Here is a 21,073-nt window from a genome sequence, read left to right on the forward strand (position 1 = left end):
GTCGGCCTGTAGTGCTACAAACTTTCCTCTTTGGACAGCTTTTGCTTTATCCCAAAGATTTTGGACTATTATATTTCCATTTTCATTTGTCTCCACGTCTTCTTAAATTTCCTCCTTGACCCATTCATTGTTCAGTAGCATTTTATTTAACTTCATGTATTTGTGTTCTTCTCAGACTTTTTCTTGTGGCTGATTTCTAGTTTCCTAGTATTGTGGTTGGAAAAGAAGCATGGTATTACTTCAGTGCTTTTAAATTTGTTGAGATTTGTTATGTGATCTATTCTGGAAGATGTTCCATATGCACTTGAAAAGATTGTGTACCCTACTGTTTTCAGATGAACTGTTCTGAATTTATCAGTTTTAGCTCCATCTGGTCCAAGATGTCATTCAAAGCCACTGTTCCTTGTTAGTTTTCTGTTTGGAAGATTTATCCATTCATGTAAGTAGGGTGTTAAAATTCCCTACTATTATTATATTACTCTCAGTTACTCCCTTTATGTTTGTTATTAGCTGCTTTATGTATTTGGGTGCTCCCATGTTGAGTCCATAAATATTTACAACTGTTATATCTTCTTCTTGGATTGTTCCCTTATGAGTATGTGATGTCCTTTTTTTCTTGTTATAGTCTTTGTTTTAAAGTCTCTTTTCTCCGATTTGATGTGAGTATTGCTACCAAGGCTTTCTTTTCACTTCTATTTGCATGAGAAATGCTTTGTATCCCTTCCCTTTCAATCTGCATTTGTCTGTAGGTCTGAAATGCATCTCCTGTAGGCAGCATATAGATGGGTCTTGTTTTTTATCCATCCTGCCACCCTATGTAGTCCATTTGCAAAATAATTATTGTTAGGTATGAACTTATTGCCATTTTGTTACTTGTTTTGTGGTTGTTTTTGTAGTTCTTCTCTGTTCCTTTATTTTCTTGCTCTTTTCTCAACAATTTGCTCACTTTGTTTACTAATATCCTTGGATTCCTTCTCTTTATATTTTGCATGTCTTTGATTTGTGGTCAACATCTTATACCTATAGCGTCTGTATTAAGTTGATGGTCACTTAAGTTTGAACCCACTAAAAAGTCATTTTTGAAAAGTTTATCTTTCACATATGTGACCCTATGACATACATACTTTGTATGAGGGAAGATAGGACTGTGTGTTACTGCAGCATAACAGCCTGAAAGATCACTAGCTTGAAACAGCATAGTTTATTTCTTGTTCATCTTCTGAGTTCCCCCTAGATCTGCTGGGAGCTCTGGTCCCTGTCATCCTCTCTCTTAGACGTGGGCTGATTCAGTCTCCACCATTACCAGAGGCCAGAGCAGAGAGAAGAGATATGGGGAATCATATACTGGTTCTTAAAGACTTTGATATTTATTGGCCAAAGGAAGTCATGTGGCCTTAAATAACTTCAAGGGGCAAACGCTTAATCCCACTATGAGCTCAAATAGAGGAGAAGCAAAGCATCTATAAATAACCCTAGTTATTACCGCATACCTACTTACTTGCCTTTGAAAGTGATAATTAAAAGGCTTCCAGTAAAATTCTGTGCTTCCATTTTATGGGGTCTTATTTCCTCTAATAATTACTAAATCTGTATTAAGCTTTAGTGTTTTTATCTTTAAAATAAAAATTCCCGGTAACCTCCCTAAACATCAAAATTCAGTATCGATTGTGGAGATTTGCTGGTGCAGTGGTTTCAGCTTGGGCTGCACACAAGTCATCTGGGAGCTTTTTATTCTTCCAGGTCACACCTCAGACCAATTAGAACCTCGGATGTGGGGCCCAGGCATCTGTAGTTTGTAAAACTCAATATGCATACAAAATTGAAACCTTTTGTGCTAATCCGTCTTTCCCCAAAGAGTGCCTTATTGTTCAATAAAGTGACAGAGTGCCCCCAGAGAGAAACTTTATTAGGGTTTGAGTATAAGGTGAATTGCTCTTTTCCTAGAAGTAATTTGGGGTGTAACACCTTGTCTCTTTTATATTTTGTGTTATGTGTTATATTATCGTCTCTTTTATCTTGCTCCATTATCCTCACAGGTATGAGGGCATATATCTTCTTCTTTGTTGTATCTGGCAGTTCCATTTTGATTTGGTTCCCTCTGTGGTTGTAATTTTTCCATAGGAACTAATCATCCAAAGGGAATGTGTGGAGTATGGAATTGAATCTTCTGGGTAATTTTTGCCTTTGCTAATGCTGGGCCCTAGGAGTTTCACCATTCCGGACCCTTTTGTGAGCCTGTGTGTTGATGTAAATTGCAAAACAAAAGAAGGGGGGATTATGTACTTTATGTGTACATACATCACATACAGAAATAGGCACAGAAAAAAAAAGGCACAGATATACATGTGTACACACTCACACACACCCCTTGAACAGTGGGGAAGCATCCCAAGGCTTTAGGGCAGGGAGGGCTCCAGGGAAAGGAAGAGACTTGTCCAACACCACAGCGTAGCAATAAGGTTAATGAAAATCTCAGTCTTCCTACCTACCCCTGGTCTGACTGGCCTGACTGATCCTCCATGAATGAAGCTGTGCATGTTGGAGCATGTCTGGGATGGTCAGGGATCACTCATCATTTCCTTGGAGACTGGGGTGGTGGCAGGGATGGGGGGATCTTACTCTATTTCGGTCCGTTTTCTTCCCTGAAGCCGGCTGTGGCCCTTCCCAGTCAACTCTCCATTGGATTTGCAGGGCCCAGAAACTGCTGAGCACACACCAGAGTGTGGGTAATGGGCAGTTTCCCAGCTCCCCAGAGCCATGGACTTGTTTGTGGATTGTGACCCACAGTTCCCTCTATCCTGTGCTTTCAGAAAGCAAACCAGCAATCAGATAGTAATTGTTTCCTTCTGTGTGGATTTTTCCTTGCGAGGACTGCCGTGGCAACTAGGAAGCTGGCTCTTAGAAGGGTGGAGGGACCTAGATGTAGACGTCAGGCCTGCCGTGTAACTGGGCCTGCGGTGGCCCTATTTCCCACATTTTCCAGCAGGGCCCTGATTCCCGCTGGCCTTATAAACAATCTAAGTACCCTAGAAATTCCACCACCGACCCCGTATTTTCTGAAGTGTGTTTTATTGCGGAAAGAATCACAGAAATCCTTTGTCAGACTGTGTCACCCCAGTTTTTGGTCTGAAAAATAAACCACTGTGTTTATGTAAAGAAGACTTTTTGTTTGTTTGCTTAAATGGTGAGGTTCAGAAAGGCAAAAACAAGTCTTGTTTGGGACAGTTGAAATTAGAGCTGACCCAGTCCAAGCTGTCTCCCTCTCTTAGCTGTTCCTCCAAGCAAGCGTGCAGAGCCAGATGCCCCTTCAGCATCTTGGGGGGTTGGGGGCAGGAGCCGGGACCCCAAGAAGTTTGCCCACTAGGCCAGGGACCCTGGCCTCAGAGCTTCACAGCCCATGATGTGGGGATGAGATATGGATTACATGGTCACTCATACAGCTGTGAAGTGGGAGTCTATAAGGGGATGTAGAGATCCCCCAAGTGGGAAGATCTAGAAAAATTCCAGTCTGCTAGAAGCTCACCAGTGCTCACCAGAGGTGGCACTGCGTCACTCTGCGACACCGTACAGGGCCAGCCCAGAGTGAGGAACTGCTGTGGAACAAGAGGAGAGGAATGCACATCCAGGGAGGGGACCGTGCAGACAGCCCTATAGCCTTAACTTAAAGTAAGGAATCTAAAGGCAGCAGAAAGGCTGCTCATTGTTTTAGCAGGGATGTTTTGGCTCCTGATCAGGGCTGGCTATTTTCACCCAATTATCTGGGGCTCTTAGCTTCTATGCATCACTCTGGCTGGGCAAGTTGTCCCCTTGGTCCCGTCTCTTTCTGTCAGGCCCAGTCCAGGATTAAAGATGATTTCTGCCGAGTCTGCTGTGTGAATGGTTCTGCCGAGGCGGAAGTGGTTTTCTGGGCTTCCTGTCCATCTCTGTCCCCTATCTCCTCTCTCTTTGCCTTTTGCCAGTTCCTTGCCCATGGCATCCACCCTTCTTACCAGGTTCCCACCTCTTTCTTGTTCCAGGCACTCAGACAGGTGCAGCAGATACCAATGACCGTGGCTGTGAGCCTGCGCGAGCCTCGCCGGTCTCCCACACAAACCCCTTACCAGTGCTCCATCTCGTTGAGGACTTGAAACTGGCCCTGGAGATGCTGGAGCAACCCCAAGAGAGAGCAGCCCTCCTGAGCCAGATCCCGGGTCCCACAGCTGCCTACATAAAAGAGAGCTTGGTGAGTGGGACTGTGGCCTGTTCGGGAAACCACTGGGGAACATACTAACCACATAATGCCAGGGTGTTCGGAATGGCCACACTGCCTGGGGACTATTACCTCATCTGTGCACCTTCCAGGCGCTTCTTGCTTCCCATCTGGCTTTGGCCAGCCAGTCTTTGGCCTCCCCTGCAGGCCAGCAGCTTAAGCCACTTGGTCAGCCTGCCTGTGGGCACCAGTCACGCTCTCTGGGATGGGGGACATCCAGGGCTGGAGGAGAGCAAGCAGGACAGTTCTTTCCTGTGGGATTACAAGTACAACTTGCCAAATTATGATCCCCAGATGGGGTCCCTATCCTCAGCTGTCCCCCCTGCTCCTTGTCTCTTACAACAGTTCCTCTCCTCACCCAGCCCTTCGTTGCTGCCCCTGCCCTTCAGACCTCTTTGCCCTGGTACGCTTTGTCCCTGGAGCAGGATGCAGGGTTCCTGAGCCCCCTCCTGCTCTCTAGGTCAAGGCTGCACATCTGCTAGTCTCTGACCGAGGCAGATGAGTAACCAGAGCTGTAAATATATGGCTTTGGTGACCTGTCTCCTTCCCCAGGGAGACCAGCTGGTCAGCTCTAGGAGCCTCTCGATATTCGGGAGTGGGGTAAAGTGAGGAGCTTGCCCACTGAGGAGGTATCTAAGATCAACCATTCCAGGGCAGGAGGGAGGAACCTGGGAAGCTTGAGGGAGCATGGGATTGCCTGAGCTGAGTTTGAGGATGGAAGCCAAAATGCAGTCTTCCAAAGCCAGAGCCCTGCAGACTGATTCCAGACGGGAAGGTACACACCGAGGGGGGAAGGCAGGCATGGGCACTGAACTGGGAGGTAGAGGTTGATGTTGGAAACCAAGGAGGTTGGGATGTCCTTGTCCAGAGGCCAAGTCATTTGCAATGAGACAAGTTGCATGCCAGATGTCTAGCAGGCTCTCTGTTCAGGAGTCCCCCATCAATACAGTCTTCTACCCGAGCCTCCCTCTGAACGCTGAGGAGTTCCTCACTGCATTCATGTGTTACTCAGTATTTTCAGTACGCAGCCTGCCTGCCTCGTGTTCTGTAACATACCTACACCCCCGTGGAGGGAGAGTGGTGGCCTCCCAAAGATGTCTGTGTGCTAATCGCCGGATCCTGTGAATGTTACTGTACACATCAAGGGGAAGGTAGCTGATGGAATTAGGGTTGCTCCTCAGCAGAGTTTAAATAGGGAGAACAAGGGGCATGGATTGCCCAGGTGGGCCGGCCCAGTGTCGTCACTGGCATCCTTAGGAAGGAGGTGGTGAATCTTCGGTGTGGGACCCATGGGAGTCAGGCTTTCTGGATGGAAGCAAGTCAGGAGCCCAGGGTCTGGGGGCTAGGAAGGTGGCCCTCCCCTGAGCCCCCAGCCAGGGAAGCAGGCCTACCAGCACCTTGGCTGGAGCCCAGCAAGACCCCTTGGGGGCTTCTGACTTCCAGAACTATGAGACTGTATGCTTGCCTTGTTGGAAGCCACAAGGTTTGTAGTCCTTTGTGAAGGCAGTGGTAAGGAATACAGCTGGACGTTGCCTGAGGAAGGATGGGGAAGCCCTCAGGATGGGGCTCTGGTGGGCCTGTTGCCATCTAGGTTTGAAAACCTCCTCATGTCACCCCCAGATGAAGACCGTCGTTGGTGGTCTCTCAGACTTGTGCCATGACCAGACAGAAGTCTGCATTTGCTCCTCCACCCACTTTTCCCAACCTGCGGTTGGCTTTCGTTCTCTCTCCCGTCCCAGGCCAGAGGGGTCTCTGCCTCCCTGGAGTTCCCTCAGGAATTCTGGCTGTTCCCATAGTTCCCGCTCCCCGAGGCTGTGCCTGGCCTCTCTCCAGTCCACTCTGATCATCTTTTGCTCACCTGTGTGGACAACTGAGCTTTCTAAGGCCCACTGTCCCCCGGGTGTGGACTGTGGACACCCATCCCTCCCTCCATTTCTGCTAGCCTGACTGACTCCGGCTGTAGTATTTAAAGGGAACTTGATGACACATAAAGAGAATTGCTGGTCCTTAGCTCCTCCACCTGTAACCCTGGGTCCAGATGCGTTTTAGAACGAGAACATAATAAACTTCAGAAAGGTGAGTGCATACATCTATACCTAGGATATATTCTGTCTTGAGCAGGAATGGGTTGACCTTTCTACAGTAAGATGTGTGAATATCCACATGACGTGGGACAAAGACTATAAATCTGTCAGGCCCAGTTAGACTGCCAAATAAGTTTGGCACCAACATTATCTTTAAAAAAACAAAACAAAACCTTTTGGTCTTCAGAGCTTTGGAGGTTTCAGAATGGCAGGTAAGGGACAGTGAGCTTATATTTGGAATGTTCCCGTGTAGAAAACAAAAATTTCAGACCAAACTGTTGGATATTGGATTTCACTGCTCCCCATATCCATCAGCCAGAATTCTCCTAACGTCACTTGTTGACTCTCTCTGTCCTTGGGCTGGCCTGTCACCATGTGCTGGGGGCCCACTGGAAACTTCCACAGCCTCCTCCGCTGTTCCGTGAATCCTTGCCTCAGGCTGCAGAAGTTTGGCATCTGGTTTTAAATGTCCCCCCTCAGCTTTCTGGGGACATTTACCATCACAGAACCAAGAGAGTCACTGAAGCGGGTTCCCCAGCAGAAGCCCAGTCTGCCCAGAGTTTGGAAACAGCTCGTGGTTTTACCCTTGGCTGTGTAGTTTACGATGATGACGTACTTATATGGACATGCCTGAATTTATGCGACCGTTTCTCTAATCCTGACATTTAGGTTCTTCTTCCTCTTTAACCACTATATAGCTTTGCTGCAGAGAATGTCCAGAAATATTTGTCTTTTTCTCTGGATATTTCCGTAAGATAGAGTCCTAAAGGTGGAATTGAAGTAGAGTTAACAGACAAAATACAGGATACCCCGTTAAACTAGAATTATAGGTAAGTGATGGATAAATCTTAGTAAGTTTGTCCCATGCAGTTTGCTAAGTCTGGCAACTGTAACCCACGGGTATTAATATCTTTAAGCCTTTGGCACATTTTTTCCAAACCACTTTTCAGGAAGATTTTACTCATTTATATTTTCACTGGCAGGGTTTGAGGCCTATCCTGATCAACAACAATCACTAAGATTAAAAAAAAAAAAAACCAACAAACAGTTTTACTAATTTCTTAGGAGAAAATGTCTTTTTACCACTTTTGCATTTCTTTGCCTAGTGGGAAGCTAAACATTTTTTGTTTTTTAATTAGTATTCTTCTGTATGGTCTCCAAAGTTTTGATCTCTACCCCATCTGGAAAAAAAATTCATTTCCATTCATTCATATTTATAAATACAGTGTTGTCCTAATATATGTAAATTATAAAATATAGCCCCACATAGAGATTTTTTTTAAGGGCCAGGTTAAAAAAATAACACTAATACTTCCTTCCCACACACTCAAGAAATCACCTTGGGTGTCCCTACCACACCCTGTTCATATTCTATGCTCTTCTCTCCCCTTCCTGTTAGAATTTTAGTGCTTTTCGTATATACTGACCTTTTTAAAGCCCTTTGCATTGTTCGTGGCATTTTCTTCACTTTGTTTTCAAAATGCTGTTTCTGGTGCTTTAAACGGATTGTAATTAACTGTCTTTCCTGTGTGAGTTTCTTGTTTTCCTTTTATCCCTAGAAGTGCCTTTTTTTTTTTAAAAAAAAAACCTCAGATCAAATGATATTCACCTTTATCTTCTCCAGTAAGATTATGGTTTGATTTATATCTTAGGGTTAACTTGAATTCACCTGCAACATTTCTTAGTGTGTGGTGTGAAATAGGAACCTAATTTCTATAACTTACTAAAAAGATTCTTAAATATTTTTGATCCAAAGGCTGTCATCCTTGTTAGTTTTTCAAAACGTGTTACAGAAAATTACTTATATTAAGATTTGTAGATCTCTTTTGAGGTTCTGTACGGTGGTTGGGGGAAATGCCTGCCTTTGGAGAAAGTTTCCTGAATGTTATTGCATTCAGTGTCTTTTAGAGTAATTATGGCCATCAGCAACCTATGAATGGTGTACTTTTAGGGTGGGTCAAAAGTTCATATAAACATTCCAGGATACCAGGACAGGATGTGAAGTTTTGAATCTGGACAGAGACAGCCTATCTGTATATTGGATCTTGCAGCCCTAGTTTATAATCTGGGGGCATACACATTCCATAGTAGGTCAGACCTATATGGAAATGGAATTCAAAGTAGTGAACAGATCCACCAGTACTTTTTAATTGGTTTTAGATTGGTCCTTCTAGAAGACTTGAAATTGTGGTCTGTGGACCAGCAACTTTGCCAGCGCTGGTAGTTTGCTTGCTGCTTGGTGTCTTTAGAAAAGGGCACAATATGGGAGCTGCCACCCCCCTGTCCCTTTACCCACTGAACCATCTCGCAGTGATTCATATTGTCATTAAAGTTTGAGACACACTGCTTTATACCTCAGAGACTCACTTAAATTATTTTTTTTTAAATGCATGTCTTAGAATAGAAACTAATAAGGCAGCTGGAAGGATCAGGCGGGCAGGGTTCATATCTGTGCACCCCTTGAATGTTTGTGCTCTACTCCTCTTTGGTCAGTTGGCTTTGCCATATCCACCCCCACCCTCCACCACCCAGTTACTGCCTGTCCTCTGTTGGCCTGGTGTGGTCCAACTCTGCCTCGTGATCTTTCTGTCAGTTGGTGTTTTTTCTCCAGGGAAGAGGCATAGCCTGTAAAAAGGTTTATTTGTCACTAACAAGATACCGAGGAGTTAGGCGGTCCCAGGGTCAGATCAGTGGCTCTGGGATGACCTCAAGGTCATCATGGGATCGCTCTTCCCATCATTCTGCCATATCATCCTTGGGGGTTGGTATTTCCTCAGGGGTATCGCTTAACAACTGCAAGATGGTGACTGCAGCCCTAGGCAGCATGTCCAGAAGTAGGGCATGTCTTGTCCTGTGTTTTTTTTCCAATTAGAAAGGGAACTCTTTTTCTCTGAAGCCCTGCAGCCGACTTCCAGTATGTACCCCAGGTCCAGATTTGTTCACTTGTGCAAACCGTAGCTGCAAGGGAGGCTGAGAAACAGGTATTGGCACTTTGTCCAAAAGGAGTCATGACAGGAGGGAGGGGGCATGAATGGCTCCTGGGAACACAGCCCAGAGCAACTGCCACATGGCCTTTAGACTTGATTTGTCTTCTTGTTGACAAATTCTTTTTGTGTTTTCTCTCCAGTGTTTATTCCGTGTGTGTGTGTGTGTGTGTGTGTGTGTGTGTGTGACTTATATTCCTGAAGGAGAGGATCTAATTGGCTGCCTCCTAATTTTCGAGTCAAGTCCTCCAGGCCTACAAACAGCTGTTAGGTGCAAAAGAAGTAGAAATTAAAGACCCTGCATTTACACACAACTGTGGATTAGCTGCCCTGGGGTGCGTGCGGTAGAAGATGCTGTCTTCGTGCTATGGGCCCTCAGACACTGATGTCAGCATCCAGGGTACATGAGGAGAACGGGTGCTGTGGAGGCAGAGGTGGCTCTGGGGGAATGGTTGGTGTTTTCATAGGAACAAACAACAGATGAGTCTGGGCCCTGCCTTTGTCTCAGGTGGAGGAGGAGCTCCCGGTCCTAGTGCATCCCAGACAGCTTGTCTCCCTACAGTGGGGCTGTCTTTCCTTCTGCCAGGGGCTGGCAGGCTGGACAGATGACAAGGGGCACCAGCGAAGACTCTGCCTGGGAATAATTAGCAACAGGCCAGACTCCTAAAGACCCAGTGCAGCAGACTGCCCAGGATTCAGTGGTGCTGGGTTGTGAGTAAATCTCCAGAAATTTGGGGCCTAAAATAGGGTCTTCCCTTCTTTGGCAGGCAGTAGGATGAGGAAAAGTGAGCTCCAGGTCCAGCAAGGTGTGTGTGTGGGGGGGTTCTCTAGGCTGGGGACCCCCTCTGGGCTTCAATGAGGAAAGGAACCAAGTGCCCAGATTCCCTTGTCATGGAAGTGGTATCTGTCTGGCTTGTCACAGGGAATTGATAGAGTGGTTGGGAGCTTCTGATAAGGTTCTTCTGTAGGGAAAGCGTCCCGGGGTCCAGGGTGAGCCATGCGGCCTGACCGGCAGAGAAGCTTCTATAAGGCTCTCCTGTGTGAGCTCAGGAGAGGAAAGAGTCATCCTGCACCTTGGGTAGACTGGACCCCGCTCAGGGTCAGTACTAGAGAGAGTGAGGCTGAGGCCCAGGGTGAGGCTGAGGCCCTGGCTGCGGGGCCGAGGCCTCTCTGCTGTGGTGGGCACTGAGCTGAGCTCACGTCCCTGCAGCCACCTCCACAGCCTGTGGCGGAGTGCAGACAATGCCCTCAAGGAGAGCATAGCCATTTCTGGTCAAGAGCCCCTCAGTCCCACCAGATGGTCCTGAAGGCCAGAGAGGCTAGGGATGCTCATCCATGACCCAGACATACAGCACAAGCAGGGAGATGCTGGTCCATTCTGGCCACATCCCAGAATCTGGCTGGACCTTGAGTGGGGCTTTTCCAGAGCCCGGAAGGGGTGTCATGTTCCTCCACGCCTGCTTGCTTGGCTGGATGGAGGCTGGTTGGAGAACCAGGGCTGGGCTGGGAGTAGAGCTCAGAGACAGACTAGTGTTCCAGCTTCCAGTGGGCTCAGCAGGGCTGGGTACAGCCAGGTAGCAGCAGGCTGGTAATACCTCGGTCGCTGGGTGATATGCAAGAGCGATCAGAGCCAGCAGTGTTTCCAGATGGAGCAACTCAGGGGCTTCTGTAACCTTTCAGTATAGATGCCTCCTCTCCTCCTACAAAATGCTAGGTCTAGATGGCTGTTCAGTGGCTTTGGTGTGGGTCAGGGGAATCCTGCATAAAGACCTAAGGCTTCAGGGTCTCAAGATGAAGTCCAAGGAAAGGCTGGCAAACCCAGCAGCAGCAGAGTGAGGGCAAGTCAGGGTAACCCAGGCTCTGGGGTGAGGGGAAGAGGTGGGCAGGAAACCCACAGCAGGACCATATGCCACGCCCCTCTCTGCAAGCCGGGTTCCCAGAGTGGCTTGGCCTCCCAGCAGGAGCCCTGACTTTCCTCCACAAGAGTGCAGGTGTCCTGGATAGGGTGCTTAGGCAGCACCGAAGCACGCTGAGGCAGAATGGGAGGTAGGGATGAGTTAAGAGACCTGTGGCCTGCTGCTTGCATGTAACTTTGGATGGGCCTCTTCCCTCCTCGGGGACCCCATCTCCCTACTGGAAGTGACCACTGCTTTGACAAGATCTGGCCGGGCATTCTGGTCCTGTCTTCGTGGTCAGCACCAGCCATTGCCTTCCCCCAGCCAAGGCCTTTGGGTTTCCAGAGTAGAAACAGGTTAGGGAGCCTCTCTGGGCACAGCTGCCCCGTGGTCTGAGCTTGGCGGAGGCTGACCTCTCAGGACCGCTGAAATGGGGTGGGGAGCGACATCCTCTCTAGCCTGTGTACTCACCTCTGACCACCTGCTGTAGCTTCAGGAGCCTGCGGTTCCCTTCTTCACTAGTCCTTCACGAAAGAAAGTGGCCCAGGCCCAGGAGGGCCACCCCCTCATTGCTCCAGTACCTTGTCACAGATGGCTGGTTCCTCAGCTCCCAGCTCCTCAAACAGAGGCCCCTGCCAGTCCTCCCAGATTCAGCTTGCAATCTTTCATTCTGGCCAAAGAAGCAAATCTGTTTACCATATTGAACAGTCAGAGGAGTTTCAAGAAAAGGTAGGGAGAAAAAGCTGTTCTATGAGTTATGAACTGTGAGCTTGTTTCTCTTCTGCCATGTGTGATTTCTCTCTGTATCTTTGTTCCCCACTTGGGGCCTTGAACAAAAGATGGATCAGGGTATATGCATGTTGGACGTACTCATTTTGAAAAGTTAGTGGCAGTCAGAGGGAGAGTAAGACTCCTGCTGAGCAGGGAACCAGTGGGGGACTCGATCCCAGATCCTGGGATCATGACTTGAACCAGATGCAGACGATTAATGGATTAAGCCACACACATATCCCTTCCTATGGATTTTGAGAGAAGGGGAAATTTGGTGCTTACATTGTAAGGGGAGAAAAAATAGAGCTTATGTGAGCCAATTCAGTGTGAATTTCTTGCCTTTCCCTTGAGTGAGAGCTGAAAGTCCTAGGTATGGGCACCATCCTCCACTTTTCTTCCTCTTCTTCTTTTTTCCCCCCACTTGTGCTTTGCTCCCCAGGGACTCCTTGAGACTTCACCTGAGCAGGGCTGGGGTGCTAGTCCGGTTCTTTGTTCCTGTGCAGTACTGGATTAAACCGCTAGGTGGCAGTCAGGGATAAATGCTAGAAAGTCTAAATCCCAAGGAAGAAGGTGAGGCTCTATGTAAGAAAAAATAGCTTTGTTTGTTTCAGTTAGAAAGATGACCTAAGCTCCCCTAAAAGCTCCCCTCTTAGGGGAGCTTAATGAAGCTGCTGGACAGTGTACCTGGCTCAGTTGGGAGAGTTCTTTCCCATTTTCCTGGGAACCCACTGGAGAAAGGGCAGGCCTGAGAGGTCACTATTGTTTGTGCTGGGGGAGAGGAAATGGGAGGGCTGAGGGCTGCTGCTGGGAGCAGAGACCTGGTCTTCATTGTCAAGGCAGAGAAGACCTCTCCAAACCCCTTCGTTCCAGTGACTTTTGCTGGGGCTCTATTAGGATGACTCCTTCCATTCCAGGAGGCATTTCCTGGCCATCAGCTGCCAGGCCCTGCCCTAGAGGAAACCTGTACCTTAGATTTTTTTTAATACATTTTTCCTGGCATAGCAGCTCGGAATGGGGACCCTGCAGCTACTATAAACTCTGCAGTTTTTACTTTCCTGGATGTTTGCACATGCCGCCTCTCCCACCCCCACCCACCCCCGCCATTAAACTGTACCCTCCTAAATTCTAGAGGTCTGGCTCCTTTCAGACCTGACTTGAGGATATGATTTCAGTCCCTAAGAACCAATGTTTATAAATGACCAAGAATGTGCAAACACTGGTAAATGAGCAAATAAACCCTTCCCCACTAAATTTCCTGCTTCAGGTCCAGGGGACATGGTGGCTGATGTTGCCAGGTTAGCAAAGCATGGGGTCTGAGCATGTAGACACCCACCCACCCTGCATCCACCAGGAACCTTCTGCCCTTTCAGGCACCTCTGGGAGGGAGGGAGAAAGGGAGGGAGGGAGGAGAGCTCCGAAGGATTCGAACTTCCAGGCAAACTTCAATACCCTGTGCTTTAAGAAACTTCTAAACATGGTTTCCTAACCTTTGACTATACAAATACAAGATCTTCAGATATAAGCATCACCGGGGAGCTTGTTAGCAATGCAGTTTCAGGTCCCATTCTCAACCTTCAGGGTCAGAATCTGCATTTTTACAAGAACACTCTCAACTCAGGTGATTTGTTTTAAACGGGGAGGTATTGCCCTGGCCAGGGGTCAGCAGCCTATGGCATGTGTTTGGCTCACTGTTTATTTCTTATGCCCAATGAGGTAAGGATGATTTTTATGTTTTTCAGTGATTGAGGAATTATGAGCATATTTTATGTGAAAATGGTCTAAAATTCTAATTTCAGTGTCCACAAATAAGGTGTTAACATAGCCACACTCTTTGGTTTATATGTTAGCTGTGGCTGCTTTTGCATTTCCAAATGGCAGAGTTGAGTATAAATGAGACCATATGGGCTACAAAGCCTAAAACATTTGCCATCTGGCCCTTTATGGGAAAAGTCTGCTGATTCCTGCTGATCCTTGTCCCAGCTCCTTGTGGTGGTGGGTTCCCATGCTTGTGCCCCATGGGGACTTGGGCTCCTTTGGCCAGGATGCTGCTTACCGTGAGCCCAAAGGATCAGTGTCCTTGGGCTGGGCCCCTCCCTGTCCTCCGCTCTCCCCACTCCCCAGTGGCAGACCCACCGTGCACCACACCTGTTGAAGGATACAAACCTGTATCTGGTATTCCAGGGCTATCTTGACACCTGTCACCATGGCCCAGAGCCCAAGGCTCGGGGCTAAGCTAGAGCTCAGGGTGCAGGTGTCCGGTCACAATGGCACGTGACCCATGAGACCCCCTCTCAGTCCAGAGTTCTACCCAGTTAGATGCCGCTGACTCCTGGTGGGGGTGTAGAACCTTAGGAAGCCATCCTCAGTCCTCACACGTATGTGAAACTCTAGCCACAAAGGTGACTCTCCTGGGGCTCCCTGCTAAGCCCTGGGATGAGGAGGGGGACAAGCTACCTGTGTTTCCCAGTCCAGACCTGACTACTCTGCCCTCTTCGCTGTGTTTTTAGGCCCCAGATGCTCAGGCACTCAGTGTCATGCCCTTTGCCCTCAGCTGGCTACCTCATGTTCCAGATGGTACTTAGCTGAGTGTGGTTGCTGGGGAGTGATTTGCTTTTGGGAAGGCCCCAAGGGCTTTTGGGGTCACCCTAATAACTCCTATTTGTGTACCCCCTGTGATTCCTGAGAAGGCACCTTAGCAGTGGGTCCAAGGCGGTGTACTAGATAGGAGGCCCATCCCCCACCTTCCTTTAAGGGAAGGTTAAACCTTGCAGATTAATACAGCATAGGCCAGATAAAACCCAGGCTTGTAATTCTTTGGGAGTCACGGATCATTTTGATAATCTGGAAACGTTGTTTTCAGAGAAATAGTGATTTATACATCCAAATAGTATTCTGCTCCTAGGTCTTTTGGAGTGTTACTCTGTGAATTTTTTAGTTGAATTACAACCCCCTTTTAAAAAAGGCTGAGGTAGAAATTGCTACTTGAGGATACCATAAAAATATGTCAAGAATTTAGCTGCTGCTTGTCTGGATTCCTCCCTCCTCTTTCCCTTTCTCCACCCTCCGGCCTCACATTGGTCACATGTGAGGTGAGTTAAGAGATGAACATCAGGGGTGCCTGGGTGGCTCAGTGGGTTAAGCTGCTGCCTTTGGTTCAGGTCTTGATCCAGGGGTCCTGGGATCAAGCCCTGCATCGGGCTCTCTGCTTGGTGGGGAGCCTGCTTCCCTCTCTCTCTCTCTCTCTCTCTCTCTGCCTACCTTTCTGCCTACTTATGATCTCTCTTTGTAAAAAAAAAAATAAATAAAATCTTTAAAAAAAAAAAAAGAGGTGAACATCAGTTCCATCTTTTCCTCTCAGTGGAGCATCATTACCCTAGGGAAACAAACCTTTAGGACCCATGTTCTCCCAGTTGAATTTTAGGCTTGCCTTGCAAGTCTTACCATGTGAGCCTCACTCGTTCACTCAAAGAATGTTTCAGTTGGAACTGGCAGGCATGGAGGTCAGGGCACAGACACATACATGTTCTCCAGTCTGGTGCAGTGCACAGACCTGTCAGCGGTCCATGGTGGTTCAGTACAACAGGACAGGTAGTGAAGTGCAGGGGGGTGTGGCTGCTGGGAAGGGGCTACTACCGCTGGAGCCAACCCCACAGGCAGGTGGGAGCTGGCAAGGTTGAGAGAGGCCACCACACTGCTGCCTTGTCCTTTCCCTCCTCCTCACACCAGAACCTACTAAAAAGCACCGAGCCATGACCACGGGGAGCAGGGGCTGGAATTGTGCCCTGTGTCTCCCCAACCAGCCCCCAAACCCACTCCAGAGGCCTCTTCTTGCCTAGGGCCCCAGAAACACCTTTACCACATACCATGTGATGATTCTTTATTTGCTCAGGGCAAGAAGTCGGTTTCATTTGCCTTGGACGCTGGGCAAATGCATGTTGATGAATTCTTCCTTAGGCTTTTCCAGACGTTCAGACAGGAAAAAAAACAAAAACGAAGCTTTACCTACCCCTGCAACCTTACAGACCTGTTTTCCCCAACATATCCTACCCTAGTTCTGGTCAGGGGAACTTCAACCAGGTGGGGCCCAGGCCTTGACTGAACTGGGCCAGAGGCGAGAAGGGCCTAGAGCTCAGCGCACGGACAGCAGAGCGTGCTTTTCCTTTCCAGCCTCTGATCTGGGTGTGCCTCCAGGAATTTACTCCTCCCCTCATGCCAGCTGCTGGCCAGAGCTCCCCGGCTGCCGCCTCTGATCTCTGTGGACTGGGCCAGCCTGCTGGTGACTAGGCTGCCAGGCCCAATTCTGGGCCGTGCTGGATTTCGAGGCCGTGCTGAGGGGCATAGCGACACCCAGTAGAGCCTTCTCTTCAGGCTAGCATTTCAGGAACACCCCCACTCTGGGGACCCCCTAAGGGCACCAGGAAGGCCCCCACCATCACAAGATGTACATCTGCAAGTCATTGACGGCAGCGGAGCCCAGAGGTCTTGTGTGTAACCACAGTTCCCGCCATACCCACATCAAGGATCGCTTTCATAATCACTCTAGCCAAAGGCCGCACGTTAAGGGCCAGGCGAGGGAGAAAAGCTGTGTTTAGGGAAGCTCTCAGAGGAGTGGGGGGTGAGTGGAGGTGAAGGGCAGCCTTGTGGGGGAGGAGGGGCAGGCAGGGATGGGGAGCCCACCCTGGAAGGCCAGCCCAGGAAAGCAGACACAATTCCCCATCTCCACCAGCCCCTGCCTTTCTAGGACTCCAACCCAGACCCTCCCTACATCTCATGGGCACCCACTGGAGGGGGCCTCTCCTTCCCCCTTCCCTGGCTTCTGAGGCAGCTAAGCTGGAGTGGGGGATAGCCAGCAAGGCCCGCCTCGGGCTCAGTGGGAGCTGTACCCATCCTGGTGCTAAATGTGCCCCAGGAAGGCCTGGCTGTATGGGGGGGCGAACAGAACCCCCAGGCCAAACTCCCTCAGTGCCAAATGTCTCCTGGGGAGTAGCAGTTCGCTCCTGGCAGACAGAGCCACCAGCGCCAAAGACAGCGGGCCAGCCACCCAGACCGGAGCTGGTTCTGAATGTGTTCTTTTTTGGGAAAAAATGGCTTTCCTCAGGGCTCAGGCCGACACCCGCCTGGAAAAGGGGTAGGCGTGGGCTTCGGGGTGGGGGTCAGGCTGTGTGTGGGAACCAGCAGCTCCTCCAAGAGCAGCACTTATTTTTAGTCTTCTCCCCAGTCCCAAATAAACCGAGAGCAGCTGGGAGCCTGTGGGTAAATGCAGAGTGGAGCAGAGACAGGAAATCGGGGTCTCTTGGTAATGAGTTCCAGCCACTGCAGAAAGGGGAAGCCAGACGAGGAATTTTCTTCAGGACTGTTTCCCTCTGGCAGACTCTGGTATTATCACCAAAAAAAAAAATGTTCGTGTGTGTGTGTGTGTGTGTGTGTGTGTGTGTGTGTGTTTACAACTCCTGTCCAAGTCTGTCTTTTTCCCCTACCTTTTTTCGAGGTTTGATTGCTGCTCAGGCTCTGAATCCCAGAGCTGGTGCCTGCGTGTGTCTGGGGGCGGAGGGGGAGGACACTGGAGCAGCACAGTCTGGTCTGAGCCGTTGTGTATCTGAAACTGTTTAGGGAAAGGCTGAAGGACATGGGCCAGGGAAGTGGGGAAACTTGAACACAGCTTGACGTCCCGAGGGGGAGGGGGCAGAAGCAAGGAAGAGGAGAGAATCTGGTCTCTAGCCAGAAAAAAGGGCTTTTTCCACCAAGGAATCTAACTGCTGACATGGGTGCCCAGCATGGATGGGGACATTGATGTTTACAAGCATTTTGCGTGGCTGAAGAGGGTAAGTGACTGGCTCCTTTGGAGTGAGTGGGTCTCCCGGGAGATAAGGGCTAGAGAGATGCTGGGGGGTGGGAGGGCAGGGCTAGTATTTGTCCAGCAAAGCCCTGTGATGGCCAAGTTCTCCATGAGAATCTAATTATAGGCACTAGGGGAGAAAACAGTCAGCTGTCTTTGTTTCTCCACTGACATTCTGGTGAATGAGCCTCTGTGCAGAAAGGCACGGAGGGGTGAAGAAAGTTCGTTAGTTTAACTCGGGCGCTTAAACAGTTGGAGGCTCCAAACGCTGTGACCAGAGAAAAGTGTCCCACTGCCTTTGGGTCTGAGGACGCAGAGAGTAAGCTGCTGCCTTTCAGATTCAGACCTCAGTCTCTGCTCTGATCTTATCTGAGGCCGAGTGTTAGCTGCTGTCAGCCAGGACAGCTTCTGTGTTTCCGGAGGAAGGCTCTTGGGGAGTTCTCTTCTGACCGCTCTGAAGCCAGGGGTTTGGGTTGCAAGTTGTTTATGCCCTTTCTTTAGGAGGTGAGCTCAAGCGTGTGGTGTGAGCCACGAACGAATGAATGAATGAATGTTGGGGCTGGAGTAGCATCCGTACTCGCCAAACTCGGGCTCTTTCCTCCTTCGCAATCATCTTTAAACCAGTCAAGATGGTTGTCCATTTTATTTTCACACAGAGGCTGAGTGTTTCTCAGCAGCAGGAAGGGCAAAACAGCTGACAGATAAGAGATTGGACGTTGTAAACGGGGAGGGACAGGATGTGTCCAGCTCTGAAGGCCCCCGATCGCCACCCCCAGACGAGGGGATGTTGGCTTTTGTGTGCACGCTCTGCGGCACGCGTTGAGCAAATATTTATAGAGACGGGGGTACTGGGCGAGCAAAGTGGAATCCGTCTCTGCTCTTGGGGAGCCGCTGTCCGATGTGGCAGGCCGAGGTTACCGTCCCAGCAGATAAAGCTGAAGCTACAAATTAAGTGCAGAGAGGAGAGGGAGCTGTTACTAGGAACCATCGAGGAGGAGGAACGAGTGAGGAGGAGCGATCAGGGAGCCCTCCGAGCAAGGAATGCTTCACCGAGACCTGAAGAGTAGGAGCGAGTCAGGTGGAAAGTGGGGGGAAGAACATTCCAGGCAAAGAGGCCAGAGTATATAAAGGTTCCTAAAGCAGGAGGGAGTTGGGCAAGCTTCAAGACTGAGAGAAAGCTGGAGTGGGTAAACTCCGTGACAGGGGAGCTGGCCGATGCCCAGTCACTCAGGGCAGCGGAGGATAAAGCTTGTGGGGGACGTGCTTTGTGTGACAGGGAACTTGTGGACTGGGAGTGACCTGGCACACATGGGGGGATCCAGTTTGTATTTTAAGAAAATTACTCTCTCTGTGATGTGGTATATGGCAAGTGTGTGATGAAAGTAAGGCAGCTGAACAAAACTAGAGCTTTGGGGACTCGCCGGGAGCCGCTGGCGAGTGCATTTAACCCTCCATTTAACAAAGCCCGGTAGAGGCTGAGGACCTCATGCTTGTTATTGTTAGAACTCCTCATGGTGCAGCCTGGCCTTGGACCCTGCTTTCTGTCTCCCAGTCCAGTTCTCCTTCCTCCCCTCTTTTGCCAAATATGTAGAAAACTATTGGTTTAGAACCCAGCCGAAATCCTGTCTGTGCTCAGCCCCTGCCCAGCTTTGGGATGGGGGCACTGTGGCCAGCAGAGAGCGCATTGAGGGGACCAGACATTTTGGCAAAGGTTTGTGTCCATTGTCTCAAGCATCCGAAAACCTTCACAGGAGAATCTGGGGGAAAATAGGTGAGAAGTGCTCTTCCCATCACTGAGTCTGTTTTCCTAGCTCCAAATGAAGCTTTTAAATTAGGAGGTCTTCCAGCTGTGATGCATGTGGGACTATCGGTGCCATGTCCCACTGGCTTGAACTCCACACCTCGTTCCCAAGTTCTGTCTGTAGAGGAACTGATTCCACACATGCTGCGATGTAGGCGGGCAGCTTGTTCTGAGACCCAGGCTGGCCACGCTGGCTCCTGTGCACAATGCAAGTTGGATGCGGGACGCTTGAAGCAAGGAGACCTCAGAAACCGCTGGGATGACTCCTAGCAAAAAAAGATAGTTTTCTTCTACTTTTAGAATGTTAATGATCATTAGAAACAAAGCACAAAGTGTTGGGTATGACCTGGGAAGAATAATCAGAGTATCTGTACCTAAAACACTACTGCCAGATTCTTCTTTTTTAAATCCTCTTTAAAAAATCCCTTTATCCTGTGACCCTGGTCCTAAGACCGCAGGACTTGCCTGTAGTCTGGGAATGAAAGCCCAAGATCAGCTGCCTGCTTGACCTTTGAGAGTTTTTGCAACCCAGCCTCAACTTACCTTTTAAAAAAAATATTTTATTTATTTACTTGGGAGAGAGCAAGTAAGAGCATGAGAGGGTAAGTCAGAGGCAGAAGCAGACTCCCAGTGGAGCTGGGAGCCCAATGCGGAACTCAATCCCGGGACTCCGGGATCATGACCTGAGCTGAAGACAGTCCCTTCACCTGAGCTGAAGACAGTTGCTTAACCAACTGAGCCACCCAGGCACCCTCAACTTACCGTTTGAATCTCATCCTTTATATCTACTCTGAGCTCCGGCGTGAGCTCCCTCCATTTTCTAAGCTTATGTCCAATGTCCTCCCTGTTGACACCCACTTCATCTGACTCCATCAAGGCTCTCGTTTGGCAGCAGTCCTCTGCTGACCCCATCCCTGCCATGGGCTCCTTGGCTGCGGGTCTTCAGTACCTCCTGTCTGCGGGGCTCATACCTCCCTTCTCCCGCTCGTCCTCCAGCCGAAGTGGCTTGGAGAGTGGGTTTCTCTAGGCCCGATTTTGAAGGTGCAAACACTATTGCCTTCATTTTTCCATGCAGAAGGGGAGACTCTAGAAGAGATGGATGAGGGGTGATCTGGTGTACAAGCTAGAAGCCCTTGCACTTAAGACCAGCCTGGGAGGGCAGGGTCTCAGAGCAAGGCCAAGTCTTTGAATTTGGGGACAACGGGGGAGGTGCCTGTGGGCAAGGAGGCACCGAGTAGCAGGGAAAGCATTGGCTCAGAAAAAGGGAACATTGTTCTGTGGCCTTTGGGGGATGGGATACTGTGTACTATTGTAATTAAGAACATGCGGTTTGAAGTAAGGCCTGCACTGGAATCTTGGCTTTGTCACACTTACTAGCTACGTGATCAGCCCTGGATTTCTTCATCTCTAAAATGAGGAGGGTATAGTACCTGCTGCATACAGGTGTTGTGTG

The 21,073-nt window shown here is 49.2% G+C and overlaps 1 protein-coding gene across 8 annotated transcripts in view; it reads left to right on the top strand.

Moving 5' to 3' along the window:
• Nucleotides 1-21,073, top strand: part of PPFIBP2 (PPFIA binding protein 2) — a 148,097-nt gene that overhangs the window by 48,867 nt on the left and 78,157 nt on the right. For 4 of the 8 annotated variants that reach the window (XM_032356266.1, XM_032356267.1, XM_032356268.1 and 1 more), the window contains exon 3: nt 4,017-4,222. In XM_032356266.1, the coding sequence (XP_032212157.1) occupies nt 4,017-4,222 (206 nt within the window). Of the gene's footprint in view, nt 1-4,016; nt 4,223-16,891; nt 17,360-17,502; nt 17,806-21,073 lie in introns of those variants that run through there. The other 4 variants (XM_032356265.1, XM_032356264.1, XM_032356270.1 and 1 more) reach the window with 4 other exon arrangements.

Source organism: Mustela erminea, chromosome 9, assembly GCF_009829155.1.
Source record: "Mustela erminea isolate mMusErm1 chromosome 9, mMusErm1.Pri, whole genome shotgun sequence".
In the NCBI taxonomy this organism is placed as follows: Eukaryota; Metazoa; Chordata; class Mammalia; order Carnivora; family Mustelidae; genus Mustela; species Mustela erminea.